General features: G+C 33.3%; 1 protein-coding gene across 6 annotated transcripts in view; it reads left to right on the plus strand.

Annotated features, from left to right (window-relative positions):
• The window catches only part of WASF1 (WASP family member 1), a 128195-nt gene extending 112549 nt beyond the window's left edge, over nucleotides 1-15646 (plus strand). For 4 of the 6 annotated variants that reach the window (XM_070795976.1, XM_070795975.1, XM_070795978.1 and 1 more), the window contains 7 exons: nucleotides 2318-2452; nucleotides 7078-7231; nucleotides 8272-8416; nucleotides 10041-10213; nucleotides 11925-12104; nucleotides 13225-13853; nucleotides 14782-15646. In XM_070795976.1, coding sequence (XP_070652077.1) covers nucleotides 2318-2452; nucleotides 7078-7231; nucleotides 8272-8416; nucleotides 10041-10213; nucleotides 11925-12104; nucleotides 13225-13853; nucleotides 14782-14939 — 1574 coding nt within the window. In that variant the 3' untranslated portion in view covers nucleotides 14940-15646. The remainder of the gene's footprint in view (nucleotides 1-2317; nucleotides 2453-7077; nucleotides 7232-8271; nucleotides 8417-10040; nucleotides 10214-11924; nucleotides 12105-13224; nucleotides 13854-14781) is intronic. The other 2 variants (XM_070795979.1, XM_019967221.2) reach the window with 2 other exon arrangements.
• The last annotated feature ends 2467 nt before the right edge of the window (nucleotides 15647-18113 follow it).

Genomic DNA, 18113 nt, shown 5'->3' on the forward strand with positions numbered 1-18113 from the left:
TGGAGGCAAAAATAAATATATGAGGGGTTTTTTTTTTTTTTTTTTGGCTGCACAGCATGTTGAGGTCTTAGTTCCCCAACTCGAGATCCCTGCAATGGAATCAATCACAGTCTTAACCACTGGACTGCCAGGGAAGTCCAAGTGAGAGGGATTAAAGGTACAAATGATATTAGATATGTATGGTGGAGCTTGATAAAGAGGATAGTGTTAGATGAGAGGATTTAGATTTTAATATCAGAGATGAGACCTCATAGCTTCTTGGGTAGAGACGGTAGTATAATAAGTTTAGTTGAAATTCAGGTACATAGACAATTAACTTTCCATTGCGAACTTTATTCATTTCATCTGTCTCTGGGGTAGAAGGAGAAGGTAGATTTAGCAAGTGAGAAGGGACATGAAAATAGAACAAATGGGATGTCTATTGTACGTCAGTGCTTTGGCACTTAAACCTGAAGTGGGGGAAGTGTAGACTCTTTTTTAAAAAATCTGTTTAAAAAAGAAAAACAACAAACCCAAAACCTGTGGGCTCTCTTTCCCAAAATATACAAGTGCATTAAAAATCTGCATATAATTTCAGGTGGTATACAGACTGTAAGTTAAAGATCCGTGTATTAAACTAAGTTCTTTCAGGAATAGAATTGTCTCTTCCATCTTTGTATCCCTAACATTTGATGAATAAATGAGTAACTTTATACTTGCCTTTTCTTCCACCTGTAATGCTTCCCTTATCTGGCAGAGAAACTATCTCTGGAAGTTTCTCTAATACCATCCCACACCCAAAAGTTTAGATGCTTCTTTCTGTGTGCTCTGTGGCTCTGACCTTGTTTTATAGTAAGAGCTGCCTGTTGTTAAGCTCCTGTCCTGTATCAGATACTCTACCCATTGCCCTTTCCCCTGACTGTTTTTTTTTTTTTTTTTTTGCTTCTTTTCCTTATAATTTCTTTGAAGGAGATATTTTTATTTCTATTTTACAGGTGAGGAAATTTATGCCAAGGCCTCAGAGTGAATGGAACAAAGATTTGGACTTAATTGTTAAATTGGTTTTCAGTTTTATTTAAATGTCTGTTTCTCCCTCTGTTCAAAACTCGTCGGTTGCAGAGACCTTCTTCCAATCATTTTTCTGTCTCCAGGGTCTAGAACGTTGTCTGGCATTTTGGTTTAAAGAATATATGTGAGCGAGTGAATATGTATAAAATTATCCTTTTTCTCTTAATTTTAAAGAAATTAAAATTCTGATTTTTTTTGCCTAAAGATTATAAAATCTTCTAGGATAGGAATTTTATGTTTTATTTTTTGGTGTCTTCAGTAGGAAATAACACCTACCAGGCACAGCGTGAACCCTCAGTAAACGTTTGTTGATTTAACTGATAATGTACTAAAGTGCTTTGGAAAAAAACAGCCATTGTTCAAATGTAAACTGGTGAGATTAATGAATTCATTATGTAAGTATGTAAGTACCCTCTTACAGGATATAGAGCTTACTGTTGAGCCTCATTTAACCTAGACAGTATGCTTGGGTCTAAGTTGTCTTGATTTAGGAAGATAATTTTTTTTAATTCAAGGTGTAGATAGTAATTGACTTATCTTTATATTGTGAGTATTCATTTGTTTATATATTATAAATACAATTGAATATTTTTAAATTCTAGGTCATCTGAAACTTCTCCCTGGCTTTTTTATTAGATAGAAAATTTTATTTCTCCTTTTCAAATGGGATTATTTTGGTTTATTCTTTTCATAATGGAAATTTACATGACTGGAGGAATACAGTGATTCTAGATTTGTGATTTTTTAAGAAACTAGAATGAGATAAAATGTAAAATATATCTCATAAATTTTCAGAATCTATGTTTTGGGCATACCTGAGATTTGGTTATCTATTAGGTTTATGAAGAATCTTGCATTGTGTTACTTGGCCTGAAATTCAGTTCTAGTATAGACTCTGTTTATGATTGCTGATTTGGGATTAAGAGATGTATTATTTATATTTACTTTACATCATAACTTTTCTAACCCTTAACAGGTGTATAAAGGGAAGTGAAAGTGGTGTATAGATAGGGGTGAAACAGGAGAGTATTTCCATTTTAGCCACAAGTCACCTACCAGAAAGTGGTAGATCTAGTATCTAAAGCCATATTTCCTAGTGTTTGTTTTTTCCTACTGTATCACAGTTAGATTACCGTAGGTGAGGGTTTAAAGTTTAAACTAGTTTCAAATAAATATCGAATTCATTGGGGCAGCATTTTAAATGTTAAATTGGTTTATATTTATCTCTGATAACTTTAAGCTTTATGGTATATGTTTCATTTTTGCTTAGGTAAATATGCTGAGGATATATTTGGAGAATTATTCAATGAAGCACATAGTTTTTCCTTCAGAGTTAACTCATTACAAGAACGTGTGGACCGTTTATCTGTCAGTGTTACACAGCTTGATCCTAAAGAAGAAGAATGTAAGTTTATGCATATTTTCTTTCACATGTATGTTTTTGGTTAGGTAGGATGAGTGAAATATATATAAGAACAGTATTATACATGAATTTATTAAAAAAAAAAAAAACACTGGGAGAAATGTGCTTCAGTTAATCAAAGAGACACACAAAAAACGTGAATTTACTACAAATCTTTTTTACCCACGACCTTTGTTGTACATGTTCTGATAGATTGATGGCTTATCTATAAATGCCATTAGCATGATTCTCCTGAGTTGTCTACTCTTTTTTTCTTCTTTTTGTATATTAAATAGCTCTTCATTTTTTGACGTAAAATTTTTTTAAGCCAGACTTTTCTTCCATTTTCTTTCTCTTTTCTTTCTCCCTTATAATTTTTATTTATTTATTTATGACTGTGCTGGGTCTTCACTGCGTGAGGTGGAGGCTTCTCATTGCAGTAGTTTCTCTTGTGGCAGAGCACATGCTCTAGGCATGCAGGCTTTAGTGATTGTGACCTGTGGGCTCAGTATCGCCCTTATAATTTATTTGTATACTTTTGTCTTAAAAATAAAAATTCTTTGAAAATTATCTGAAATTCTTAGGCTTGATTTTTTTTTTTTTTAAGAATGAAATTCCTTTTATATGTGCATATTGCTAAGTCACCAGAATCTGATCTGGTTATTTAAATGTTAATTCCCATTTTAAATGAACATTCCCTCCCCCCCACCCCCCTGCAAAAAAAAAACCTCTAAATTGCTAATATACAGGACAAAAATGTTCTCTACTGAGATATTAAGCTAGGGATATCAGGCTTAAAAAAATCACATTACAGGCTAAAATAATGGTAAAAACTTTAGTGGTAAAATATTTCATGCATTGATAGAGTACATTGAATGTTGTTTCTCAAATGGCTCTGGTTTTTTTTTTTTGTTTTTCTACCAAGAGAAATGAAATTATTAAGAACATAATTTTTACTTATCTGCCCTAGAGAATTATAATTGTAAGTTATTTATCTCTAAACTTGAGCAATAAAAATATTAAAGGATATCACTGGAAAAATCAAAAGGTAGTTTTGCTACCTTTTATATAGCAAATATATAAAATATAATGATGTTTTAGTGATTGAACCAACAGTTTCTGACATAACCTAATTTAATGCCTAAATAAGGAGAGGTGAATACTTCCTATGCCAAGTTTCCTCTGCATGCAAAGATATAAACTCATAGGTCTAGATATGAGAAAAAAACCAAAACAGTACTTAAAAAAAAAAAAGAAGAAAACTTTATTGAGGTATATTTCATATACCCTACAATTAACTCTTGTAAAGTTAAAGTGTATGACTCAGTGGTATTTAGTATTTTCACTGTTACATGACTATCACCACAGTTGGTTTTAGAACATTCTCCTCACCCCAAAAAGAAACCCTATATCTAGTGGAGTTACTTCTCATCTCCCCTTCTCCATGGCCTCTAGCAATCACTGTATACTTTCTATCTCTTTGGATTTGCCTATTCTAGACATTTCATATAAATGGAATCTTATAGCATATGATTTTCTGTGACTGGCTTCTTTCATTTCTTAGAATAATATTTTCAATACTGGTTCATTTCATAGAATGTATTGACATTTCCCTGATGACTAATGATGTTGAGTATCTTTTCATGGCTTATAAGCTATTTAGAGACAAGTCACCCAGCAAGAAAGTGGTGGATAGGATTAAAACCAGGGTTTTCATCCTAGTTACTCTGAGTGAAGTGGACCAAGTGCACAATTTTGAGAGACTGTACAAACAGGGAGTGGATTGTTGGCATTTGGGTGACATGAAATGAGGGAAAGTCAGTCTGGTCATTCCAGATCTTTCTTTTGTCCGGGATATCTAGATGTCTGTCTCATACCTCTTGTTTTTAAATGTTAACAACTGCAACTAGTTCAGTTAAAAGCAAGTAAAACAAAATGATTCTCTTTGTGCAAAGGGCTGGATCTGGACTTTACATTGTACCAGAAGTCTTATGACAGAATTGTCATAGATAGTTAGCATGTGCTTGTTCCTTTAATAAAACTACAGTTAAATGTAATTCACAGTGATGTATAAATGTAAAAAAATAAAAAAATAGTGATCTGATATTTTTAAGGAAACAGGGTTTAAATGATTTACTGGTCATTTATGTATCTGCTTTTGGAAAACTTTTCAGATCCTTCTCCTATTTTTAATTTGGATTATTTTTCCTTTTACTATTGAGTTATGCAAATTCTATACATATGTATTCTGGATCCAAGTCCCAAATCTTATGATTTGGAAAGATTTTCTCTCATTCTGTGGTAATTTTTTTCTTGGTGGTATCCTTTGAAACTTATTTGTGTATACATGTTCAGTTACACATCATGAAATTCTTGAAATAAAAATCACTGCTAATATTTAAAAAAGATTTTATGGCCATACTTTCAAATATATGATTTGTATTCAAAATTTCTTTTTTAAATAATTTAAATATGTAAGTTACAAGTGCTTTTCATCTAAAATATATACAAGCAGCTTTTGCATTCCCATTAAAATTGAAAATGAAAATATAGATACTAGTAAATAAGATAGTTTTAAGTGTTTAAAAAAATTCTTAATGTGCCAACAACTATCAGAATTGTTTAGTTTCCTTTAAAATTATATGAAGCATTGGGGAAGAATTCAGAATCTTAAAGTTGAACTACTTAATTTGAAATTGTCTTGGGGATGTTGGATAGAGGAATTTTCAAAGTTATTTAACCTATATTTTTTTAATTCCAGTAAAGTTCAAATAAAATAACATTGTGAGTAGAATAATAAATTACAGAATGTAACATCAGTATTTTGGGTTTTTTAATTACCATTAAATAGTAACAGAACTATCATAAATAATTTAGAATGGGTAAAAAACTGAGTTTTAAACAAAGATCTGTGCAATTATATTTAGTTCAATATGTTTACAAACATTTTGCTGACTTGCTGGGTTATATAACACTAATATGTCATTGTTGGCAACTGCAAGGGGCTTTGTCACATTGGTCTGTTAACAAATGAAAGAAATGATAATTAAGAGGAACTGAAGAATGAAAAGTGCTTATTACTTTACATGTTCTTTATACTCTTTACTAAGAAAGTTTTGGGAGATTAAACACTAGGTTTTATATTTAATAGTTAATAAGTGAGATAGGAGAGTGGCAAGAATTGGTTCATTTTGATTGCAGAAAAGAGAGGCCACTTCTAACATGAGCCAGAGGAACAGTATACGGTATTGTGGCAAAGAGATTAGCCTCAAAGGCAGACAGATCTGCGTTTTCTGTTCTAGCTCTACTGTTTATTAACCAATTTATCTTGGCCCAGTTATGTAATATTTTCTATGTTTACAAACGACATAATAACTCCTATCTCATTAAGTTATTATAAAGGTTAAGTAAAAATTAGTGAAAACATCTACCACTGTAGTTTGTACTCATTAAATATCTGTCATACTACTCTTTAGTGATAGTGGAAAAATTTTTTTTCCTTCTTTGAATTTTATTTTGTTGTTTTTAAGTGTGTTACAAGTCAGGTAGCAGTGGAATTGCTGGGTTTGCAGTCATATTGTGGCTGTTGCACAGCCAGCCTTACTGCTTCACTTATTTCATAGATCCAAACATTTGTGTTGAGTGTATTTTATTTGTGAGGATGAAAGAGATACTATTTTAGGGAGAAAAATAATTTAAGACTCGTTATGATTATTTAGTACTGACTTTTTATGGCATAAAGCATATGTCATACTAAAAACTAAAAACCATTTGCAAATATGTATATTTTAATATAAAGTCACCTAATTTTTTAATATCAAGAAATCACTCAAAGAGTTAAGAATCTAGTATTTTGGCACATTTTTATTTAAACATGCTGCATAGTCCAAAAGAAGATGAGTAAATAAAGTTATTTTAAATTCTCATATGTATCACTTACTTACTAGAGGTACTGTAAGTAATAAATTGTATTACTTACTAGAGGTACTAATGTATAAGACAGGTTCAGTCTTTAAGAACTTGTAGTTAATTGGAGATCTTTATAGTACAAGATAAAAGAAAAGTGAAACAGGCAATAATACAGATTGCCCAGTACTTGAAAATTTCATTTTCTTTACAATAGATTTGTTTTAACTTTATAGTCCATGTTATAATATTTATAATCTCTATAGCTAGAGGGCAATACTGTATTTAGCCCAGAATGCCACTAATAGTGAAGTAATTCCTTCAGTGTTATTGGTATAAGCTAAATAAAAGTAATAAAGGGAGATGGAAAAAAGATTATAGGAAAAAAAGAGGAAAATGTAGTTTGATGGGCGCTAGTATGGTAAGTAGAGAAAAGAAAAAGGTGTTTTGATGGAAAATGAAAAATGTGCTTCAGGTGTCATTAGAGCTTTCTGAGCCTTAGAAATCAGAGGTTGCATTAAGGCCCATCTAATTGGGAAAATAAAGCACAAAATGATTTGTGATGTAATAATAAGAGCATTTATTTTAAAAATGTGGTTCCTGATTCATAAGCCACCTCAGTCACAGCCTTTTGACTTTTAAACAAATGCCATGTATGAATTTGTCCTTACGTTAAATCATGTTAGTAAAATAAAATGATACATGTTGGATTTTTGTTTTAGTATCTTTGCAAGATATAACAATGAGAAAAGCTTTCCGAAGTTCTACAATTCAAGATCAGCAGCTTTTTGACCGCAAGACTTTGCCTATTCCATTACAAGAGACATATGATGTTTGTGAACAGCCTCCGCCTCTCAATATACTCACTCCTTACAGGTCAGTAGGCTAATAAATAAGAAGGCTGGTTACTTATCTCAGACTTCAAGTTCAAAGAGGTCTAACTTTAAATGTTAAATCCCCAAACATTTTTTATTTCACTGGATTCCTGACCAGTGCAGAGACCCCTCCGTAGCTAACACCTTTAGAAAACCTTTGCTTTATTTACTAGGTGAGGTCCCAGGATTCTGGCATACAAATCAAAGGAGTTGTTTTGACAAATGTTTTTAAGAAAAGCCAATGGCAAATCTTACTCTAAAGGGATGAGGAGTTGTTATTGTCTTTTTAATTTAATTTCTAATTTGATGGAAAACAAAAAATAAAGAGTTCAAAATCTCACCACATTAATAAAATAAATATCATTTTTTCTTGTTCTTATCTACTCTTTATCTGTATGTATCATATTTCTGTGTTATGACTATGTAGTACCTGTTTTTAATTTTTTTTTTTGCCATTTAAAAAAATCTAGAGTTATTCAGCCTTTCTTTGAGTCTTTCACATAAATTGTTAAATGAGGAATTTAAGAGGCACAACACATACCCTAAATGAAATGGTATTTGGGTAGTTATTTGAAACTATGTCAGTATGCAAGTCATTGGATATAACTATTACTATTAGAATGACTATTTGGTGACATTTTTTTTCTGTTTGATAAGACTATAAGTAAGAAACCCTGTATAGTTTCTCTGTTCTGTCATCTTTTCAGGCTTTTATCTTCGGCAGAATCATTGGTAATTATTGAAATTTCCCACAGGACTTATAGAAAACCTTGTATCCAGTAGAAGTTAGGGATGAAAATTGTCCAGTTGTACTTTAAATTATTAACACAAACTGCAAAACTTCTGGTTTTCCGGTTTCCTTAGTTTCCTGTCTGATTTATGAGAAATGTTCTATTGGTGCATATTGTGATTTACTTTGCCAGTATTTTTACACATGCTGTATTTTCTTAATGTAAGAAGAAACAATTTTAGTAAAATAATTTCTATTCTGATTGCCTAAGTCTTACTAATGTATATTTTCATTGATATTTTATATTTCAGAGATGATGGTAAAGAAGGTTTGAAGTTTTATACCAATCCTTCATATTTCTTTGATCTTTGGAAGGAAAAAATGTTACAGGATACAGAGGATAAGAGGAAGGAAAAGAGGAAGCAGAAGGTATTACAAGAAATTCAGAAAATTGAAGTTAGTTTTCATGTATTTGTGTTTTGTTGCATATGTGGAACCTTATTAATTCTGTACTTTGACAGTTTTATTTTATTTGGTCCATATAGTAACCACACAGAAAGATCACAGTCCAGTGGGGTGCAAATATGGTGTGATAAGTGTCCTAACAGAGGTATGCACAGAGAGTTTGAGTAGCACAAACGAGCACCAGCTTTAGACAGGGTGGGCCTGATAAACACTTCAACAAAGCTTGTAATGAATCTCAAAGAACAAATAGGAATTAAGTGGACCAGGGAAGAGAAAGGCATTCTACTGAAAAAGAACAAAGGAACATTGTAAAGTAGATTAGTTAATATTATCTTACCACAGAGCATATCCTAAATGCCCTGAAAAAGTTATAACATGTTATCTGTCTGCTGTATTGTCATTTTCTGTTTTCTGATGAAATTCACTTGGATCTGTTTATTCCATATTAATGATAACTAGAAATATAAAAAGAAGCAAAGTTGGATTTAGGCAGAATTATGAAGGAGGAGCCTGATAGACTGCAGTCCATGGGGTCGCTAAGAGTCGGATACGACTGAGCGTCTTCACTTTCACTTTTCACTTTCATGCATTGGAGAAGGAAATGGCAACCCACTCCAGTGTTCTTGCCGGGAGAATCCCAGGGACAGGGGAGCCTCGTAGGCTGCCGTCTATGGGGTCGCACAGAGTCAGACACGACTGAAGCGACTTAGCAGCAGCAGCAGCATGAAGGTGGCAAAGTTTGTCTTTATCATCCCTCTGTTTCTCCTGTAGCTACTTCTGCTTTCCCTGCACTACCCCATAATGCTGCATGTTATTATTTTCTGCACTAGACAGTGTACCAGTGTTCTAGCCAGAATTTGCAAACTGGTGACTGGTAGCCCAGGCTACGCTTGCAAGCAGTTTTGTTTGACAAACACAGTGGTTTTTAAACTTTTGAACTGAAATCCCTTAGATGGCCATGCCCATCTAGTTCCCTGCAGGCCTCATCTTATATCTGACTGTTACCATTCAAATATGTTACCTGCTTGACCCCTTTGGCATTTGACTTTTTTGTACCTTTCCTTTCTATACTTTTTCTCCCACAGTTTGAGTCACTTTTTGTTTTATTTTTCAAATACCCTATTTTCTGTTGAGTGACACGGTTATTATGGTTTAATTGGGTAATTGGATTTTTTTTCTAATGTATTGGCTAGCTAATTAGTCACTTCTCAGATCACATAACCTTAGTACTAATTTCAAGTTTGGGCTGGAAAAATTGATGGTAGAAATTTCACCCATTATATCAAAAACTAATAGATGAGGGAGCAGAGTTGACAAATCTTTTTTCATCTGAAAGGACTTTCTGACCTCAAGTTTTATTCCTCAAATATACTGTTTTTATCTGATATATCAATTCCAAGTAGAGGTTAAAAAAGCATTAGAAAATGGGATTACAAGCAAACTCCTAATATTTAACTCTGAATGCACAAATGAACTGTCTCTGTTGTTATTTTTACTATACTATGATGGGTTGCTTTTTCGATATTGATGTTAGAATTCTATTTTGATTGTTTTAACCTCTTTTTAAAAACATAGAACTTCAGCATTTGGCTTTGTTTCAATACATCTGTTATAGCAGAAAAATCTAGATCGTCCTCATGAACCAGAAAAAGTGCCAAGAGCACCTCATGACAGGCGGAGAGAATGGCAGAAGCTGGCCCAAGGTCCAGAGCTGGCTGAAGATGATGCTAATCTCTTACATAAGCATATTGAAGTTGCTAATGGCCCAGCCTCTCATTTTGAAACAAGGTTTCTTTTCTTTTGTTTGTTTTTTAACAAAATTAATGATAAAACACTGGCTTTATTTCTAGTATCTATGTGTCTAAGTCTTAGGTCCTGAACTGTTGAATTGATAGACGCTGTTTCTATAAGTATTGAGATGATTTTGAAACCCTAACCACTTTGAGCCTACTGAAGTCTGATCTTGGGCAGGTCATTTTTGTACCTGGATTTCAGTTTCGTCATTTGTAGAAAGAAGTGGTTGAAGCAGATGATCTTCAGCTTCATTTTAACTTTCATATAAAGTCTCAGGTCCTTCTCAGTAGTTCAGGCCAAGTCTGTTAAAATTTCATAACAGAGTAATGGGGGTCTGGATTTTTTTTTTGACGTTATTGATTCACTATATATAAAATAGGAGTTGAGAAGGGGTTATATTTTTGTTCTTTTTCTTTCCCCTGATTCCCTTTCTGTGTCGCATTTTCTACCTCAGATATATCAGGACTTTCAAACAAAATAACTCATCCCCTTTTGCAGAAATATACAATAGGTCCTTTTCCTTTCTCAATAGCCAAGGGCCCTATCTAACTAACATGCAACCCTAACAAACATTATACTAGTATCTCTCTGTGAAGAAATTTGTGTACAGTTGATTTTAGTTATTATTATATATCTTATAGTTATTGATTTTTTTCAATGGAAAAAGCACTTGAGACTTTCTTTTGAATAATACCTATAAATGATTGGGTCATAAATGTAAATTATCTTGTTCTATTTTAAGAGTAATATACATGATACTGTCTACATACAGTACTGAAAGATGCTGAAAGAATTGATTTTTTAAATTAACAATCGATAGACAAACATCTGTTTCTAATCACTGTTAAGTAATTGAAATATTGCTGACCCAATAGCATAAATATAATAATTTCTAATTTGCTTTATACACATCTTTTAAATCCAGCTTTGTCCGCAGAGTACACTATAGTCAGTAAACATTTATAAATCTTCACATGCCCAAAGTATCTAAAATTTTGCTTAAATCTGTTTTAAGTCACATGTTATGTTACTCGGCTATTTTCTGAGTACTCTAAACACCTTTGAAAACATGAAAAAGACAAAAACAATGTAGTTAGGGATCTCTGTGCTACTAGTATCATTGAGACTTATCTCCCCTGGGTTCCAAGACATTTGGAAGTCATTTAGGTTTAAAAGAACAACAGGATATTCTGGTGTATAAAATTTTCATATTCTAGGTTTTTGTCATTAGCATCTTATTAAGAAACTAAACCCACTCCAGTGTTCTTGCCTGGAGAATCCCAGGGACGGGGGAGCCTGGTGGGCTGCCGTCTATGAGGTCGCACAGAGTTGGACACGACTGAAGTGACTTAGCAGCAAGAAACTAAATAGAGGCAGATAGCTTTGAACACAACTTGCCTAAAAGTTAACTACTGTCTTGTTTATCAGATTATGAATGTAACACTTTTTACCTTTGTGAGCTGTTAGTATTATATTGTAAAGTAATAAAATAACTGAAGGTCATCATAATAACTTGAATCAGCAAGGAAAGGTTGCATTATGAGCAGCATTCTGTGTTTTAAAAGCAGGATAAATTTCTGAAAGAAGTTTCCTAAAAGTAGTTAAAATATTGGCATTCAAAGGATAAACCTTAAATATCTCATGTAAAACACTTTATTTCAGCAATAATTCAAGAAAGATACACTAATTTATTATTTTTTTCTAGACCTCAGACATATGTGGATCATATGGATGGATCTTACTCACTTTCTGCCTTGCCATTTAGTCAGATGAGTGAGCTCCTGACTAGAGCTGAGGAAAGGGTCTTAGTCAGACCACATGAACCTCCTCCACCTCCACCAATGCATGGAGCAGGAGATGCGAAACCCATACCCACCTGTATCAGGTATGTCAGAACAAGCACATAATGTGTTTATCACAGGTGTTGGTAGCCTTTTTCTTTAAGGCCCTTGTAATAAATATTTTCGGCCTTAGGAAATATGGCTTCTGTCACATCTGCTCAACTCTGACACTGATGAATGGAAGCAGCCATGGACTATACATAAACAAATGCATATGTTTGTGTTTCAGCAAAGTTTTATTTATAAAAACAGGGATTAGTTAAGATTTGGCCCATGGGATGTAATTTGCCAGTCTCTGATAAGAGCTCACACATTCTCTTGGGAAAATTTAGCTAATAATCATTTAAAGATAAATGTGTTTTGTTTTATTATAGCTTTGTTCTCAAGCACATGATGTGCAATATATTAATAAAAATAAGAATTTTGGGTATGTGGTTAAGGACAAAGAAATGGGAATCAAAGATTTAATTATAAATGTTAATTTGATGTTGGGGAAATAACTCAAGAATTTGAGAGAGAATAAGCAATTGCTCATAATAATCTTTCAGTAAAGCTTTTTGAAGTTTAATTTTGTCCAGCATTGCCCACATTACAATTTTTAATAGAGAATTAGAAATAAGCTTTACAGTTTTCAGTTAAAAAAAAAATCAAGCTTATATATCACATACTCAATTTGATGTTCCATCCTTAGGAAGGAAGAGGGACATCAGTTTCCTTTGTGGTTTGTAATTAGTTGTCACTGATTTAACTGAAATGACATATGATGAATCTTAATAACTTCAATATGAATACAGTATTATTTGGGCCACAGGTATTGCTACAAATGTTGTAGTATGATAAATATTGAGCCATTATGAAGATTCATATTACAGTGTAAAATTGAGCATTTTATTTATCAAAGTAAGTATAAAATGCTTATAGATATGAAAGTTGTGTGAGCAGATGAGTCCATTTAGAATATTAGAAATCACAGCACCATGTATTAATTTTTTTAATAGAGTACTTTTGGTTTTCATTTCATTCTAAATATTGATGAAGAATTTTTAATTTTTATAGGAACATGTTAATGCATCTACCTTGATATAATTACTGGTAGCCATTTATATTTTGTGTGGTTAGTCTTTTCTCTTTAAATAACTTGCTAGGATCTCTTTTTCATTTCAGTTCTGCTACAGGTTTGATAGAAAATCGTCCTCAGTCACCAGCTACAGGCAGGACACCTGTGTTTGTGAGCCCCACACCCCCACCTCCTCCACCACCTCTTCCATCTGCCTTGTCAACTTCTTCATTAAGAGCTTCGATGACTTCAACTCCTCCCCCACCAGTACCACCCCCACCTCCACCTCCAACCACTGCTTTGCAAGCTCCAGCAGTACCACCACCTCCAGCTCCTCTTCAGATTGCCCCTGGAGTTCTTCACCCAGCTCCTCCTCCAATTGCACCTCCTCTAGTACAGCCCTCTCCACCAGTAGCTAGAGCTGCCCCAGTATGTGAGACTGTACCAGTTCATCCACTCCCACAAGGAGAAGTCCAGGGGCTGCCTCCACCCCCACCACCACCTCCTTTGCCTCCACCTGGCATTAGACCATCATCACCTGTCACAGTTGCAGCTCTTGCTCATCCTCCCTCTGGGCTACATCCAACTCCATCTACTGCCCCAGGTCCCCATGTTCCATTAATGCCTCCATCTCCTCCATCACAAGTTACACCTGCTTCTGAGCCAAAGCGTCATCCATCAACCCTACCAGTAATCAGTGACGCCAGAAGTGTACTTCTGGAAGCAATACGAAAAGGTAATATTCTCAAGAGCCTTTAAAAGCAATAGTAGCATTGAGAACCTTTCTGAATATTTGAGACAGTAATGTTTTCTTCATTTGTAAAATTTTAGATGATCATGTTTTTTGCACAAATAGCCTTTAGAAAGTAGAGCTATGGTCAGTTTATATTTTAAGTAATTTTCAAGAAAATTTATCACATTAATCATTTTATCTTCATACTTAGTAGGGATTCTTAAAATGTTTAGGTAATGAATGGGAAATTTTAAATATCAGACTTAAATGTTATGGAAAATTTAGTTAAAACTCTTTGTATTATACTTAACATGTATATTAACTACTTTAAAAATGGTATTTTCTTCAGTGTTAAGGCTGTCCATTTGGTGTATAAGTGACACTTGCTTTACTAGTACCTCAAAAGGATTTAGGTTCCTACCTTAGTAACAAAGGAGCAACATGTCATACTATATGCCAGGCACTAACAGTATAGAATGAACAATAGTGCCTTTCTCTCAAGTACTGGGGAGAATAAAGCCACAGAAAATATGCTCAACATTGTTTAACTATTTGACCATAGAGGTAAATAACAAACAAAAAAATGTATCACCTGGTTAACTTTAGGTGACGGTGAGTAGGGAAGCACAATAGACTGTTATGGCTAAATAAACTATAGACATCCTCTGGGATATGTGGTAAGTTTCATCAAATACTATCACAGATAATAACGTAATAAAAGAATTAATGTCTCTCTAAATATGATTCCTTCAAATTGTTTTTAATAGGTCTTGCTTTTTACTTTCCTGTTAGTATTTCTTATGTGTACTGATTTTATTACATTAATAATGTCTAATAATATAATATCTACTACTAATAATAAAATCTAATATATCTAATAATAATATCTAGTGTTTTGGTTTACAATGAACGTTTGGATTTACTCTCTCAGGTATTCAGCTACGAAAAGTCGAAGAGCAGCGTGAACAGGAAGCTAAACATGAACGCATTGAAAATGATGTTGCCACCATCCTGTCCCGTCGTATTGCTGTGGAATACAGTGATTCAGAAGATGATTCAGAATTTGATGAAGTAGATTGGTTGGAGTAAGAAAAAATGCATTGATAAATATTACAAAACTGAATGCAAATGTCCTTTGTGGTGCTTGTTCTTTGAAAATGTTTGGTCATTCCAGTGTTTTGCTTTCTTTTCCTTAAGGTAAATAACCCTTTTCCTCCATAATTTTTGATTTTTAAGAAAAATATTAGCACACATTTCAAATTAAATGTTTTACAGTGGCTTATCTTTTTTTATTTTTCCCTGAAAAGACATCATTTGGTCAAAAAAACCACTAAGTATTAAGCATGGACAGCTGTTGTTAGAGTAGCAGATTCAGTTTTTTGATATATCTTAATTGTGCACTTTGTGAATTTTAATTTAAAGAAAGCAACTGAGATTAAAAATCTTGCGGGCAGCTGTATCTATTAATGAGCCTTATCCCATTTCCTGGTGTTTTAAAAGAAGAAACACTGCCTTGATTATATGAATACACTCAGAAAGTACATTTAGCTTGTAGTATTGAATTCTCTTAAAGGAATGCTTGAATTTTTTTAATTATTGTTTTATTGTTTTAAAATACTTGCCTTATTTGAATGTTTAGCAGTATCCCCTTCCTACTTATATATTGTGTGATACAATTTTGCTTGCTGGTAAGAGTTTAAAAAATTTCCATGTGAAATACACTGACATAAACCATGTAACTTACATAACTGTTAAGAATAACAGTCTGATTTAATAAATGGTTCATTTTAAAGGTTCATGGGTGTTTCCTCTTTGAATAAAACTTTCTGATAGTTTATCAAATAATATAAGCTCTAAACAGTCAATGGAAAATTTAAAAGCTACTTATGCTGTATAATTTCCTTAAGGTAGCTTTTATGTCATTTTTCCTAAAGTCAAAAAATCAATATTTTCCAACTCCTTATGCTCATAAATTAAACTCTGAACTTGCTCTTTAATTTTAGCACATCTTGACTTCAGTTCAACAGCATTCTTGAAATTACACTTTGCAATGATAAAATTAGTTGTTAATATTTACACAGTCCAGATTCAGGGATGGAGGAGAAATAGCATCCGTATCAGATTATTTAGTATGAAGAAAAGACTAAATGATGTTTTGGTAATTTGACTGTGAAAATGACTGGAATCTTTATCCTTGCCTATATCGCATCAGTAGAGGGGTCCTTCTTACCCAGTTTCACCCATTAAGAAATGGGTTCTGTTCTCACCCACTTTGAACCTGAGTGTCCCTGAAGCTTGTTTTGGCCAAATGTGGTGAAAGTAAGTTCAGCATGGCCTGCTAGAAGTTCAGAAACCTCATGCAGAGAGCTATCCCCAATGAGGCCAACTTAGACCAGCCAGTTGCAAGCTCACCTGCTGGCTGACTGTAGACAGATGAGCAAGCATAGCTAAAATTAGCCCAGCCCAGAACTGTTCATGAGTAAAAATAATTTCATGAGTAAAAATAAACCTTTATTGTCTTACACCTAATTTTTGAAGGATTTATTTGAAGGATTTTTGAAGGATAATTTTTGTGGATTATTTCACATAGCATTGTGGCAATAGGCAGCTGATACATGAGGTCATTGGTAGCTTGTTAACTTGAGGGTTATCTATGGAGTTAACTAATGATCTCTAATCCTTGTAGAAGAGGAAAGATGAACTAAGTCTTCCTGTAGCAGTACAGTAAGGAAATAAAAAATAATTCTTGATGGGTTTAATAAAAAAAAGATTTGCTTTGCTTTGTTGGGTAGATTTGCCTGGACCTAGAACAAGAGATTAGATAGCCATTTGAGGTTTCTTTCCAACCTTACAAACCTATATAGTGTTGAATTTAACTCAAGAAAACATGCCATAGTTTAAAGTTTGTCTTTACAGATGTGCTTATGGTCAAAAGGTAGTAGCTAGTAATAGTTTTTGTAAAGCTCAGTTGTGGCCAGATAACTGAAAAGGGAATGATACTGTTGTTGGTGAAGTTAAAAGTGATTTAAAAGGAAATGGTTGAAGATTTTTTTTCTTTTTTTTTTAACTTTAAGTTTATATTGAAGAATAGTTGGTCAGCAATGTTATGTTAGTTTCAAGTGTACAGCAAAGTGATTCAGTTATACATACCTATTCTTTTTCAAATTCTTTTCCCATTTAGGTTAGTACAGAATATTGAGCAGCATTCTCTGTGCGATACAATAGGTCTTTTTGGTTATCTGTTTTAAATATAGCAGTGTGTACATGTCAATCCCATACTTAATAATAGAAGTAGATCTATTGTAAAACCTGGCAGTATGTGTCATAAATAGTTTATGATAATTTTTTTTTGTTTTTCAGAACTTTCCTAGAAGATCAGAAAGTACCCACAGACTGAAGAGGCCATACATGTAGTATTTGTTTTAAAATCAAAATAACCTTTCAGACTAGAGACTTTGGAGCAAATCATTGAGTAGTTAATTTTAATACCCTAAGAAGAATCAAAGTTACTGGGTAATGACCTTTTTTTTTCCCTTACTGAATTATGTTACTATTCCACAAGGTCATGCATAACCTTAGAATTAGAAAAAAAAATGAATTATATATCATGGAGAAATAAGTGGCTTCATTTGTTATGGTTGAAGTCACCCATTTACCTCCATGTTACCAAATCCAGTAAACACTGTTTAGTCCTTAATTTATTTGATCTTTCTATTCTGCATATACTCTACCTCCTTGAAACTGTCAATCCCTCTGGCTTTTTTTTGTAACACTGTTCCTTCCCCTTATAATAATGGTGGAACAGAAGAGGAGGAAGAAAATACTTAGCAGCAGTAGAATTTTGAATGAAATTCAGTCATTGTGGAAAGAAAGGAAGTATGTCTATCACTGTTTCTAAGTAAGAGATATTTATCTGTAAGCTGCTGATCTATAAGCTATAACTACTACTTTTCATAATTTATAATCTATTTGGGCAGATGAGATGACTTCTGAAGCACTTCCATGTTATAAATGTGTGTGGCTCAGTGATAAAGAATCCACCTGCCAAGTAGGAGATACAGTGGATCTGAGTTCCATCCTTGGGTTGGGAAGATTCCCTGGAGAAAGAAATGGCAACCCACTCCAGTATTCTTACTTGGGAAATCTCATGGACAGAGGAGCCTGATAGGCTACAGTCCATGGGCTCGTAGCAAAGATATGAAAAATTTTCATTTCAGTTCCATTCTGTAAAATTTGAAACTCTACCTTTTACTTCCACTTTTA

Source organism: Bos indicus, chromosome 9 (genome assembly GCF_029378745.1).
Source record: "Bos indicus isolate NIAB-ARS_2022 breed Sahiwal x Tharparkar chromosome 9, NIAB-ARS_B.indTharparkar_mat_pri_1.0, whole genome shotgun sequence".
Taxonomy (NCBI): domain Eukaryota; kingdom Metazoa; phylum Chordata; class Mammalia; order Artiodactyla; family Bovidae; genus Bos; species Bos indicus.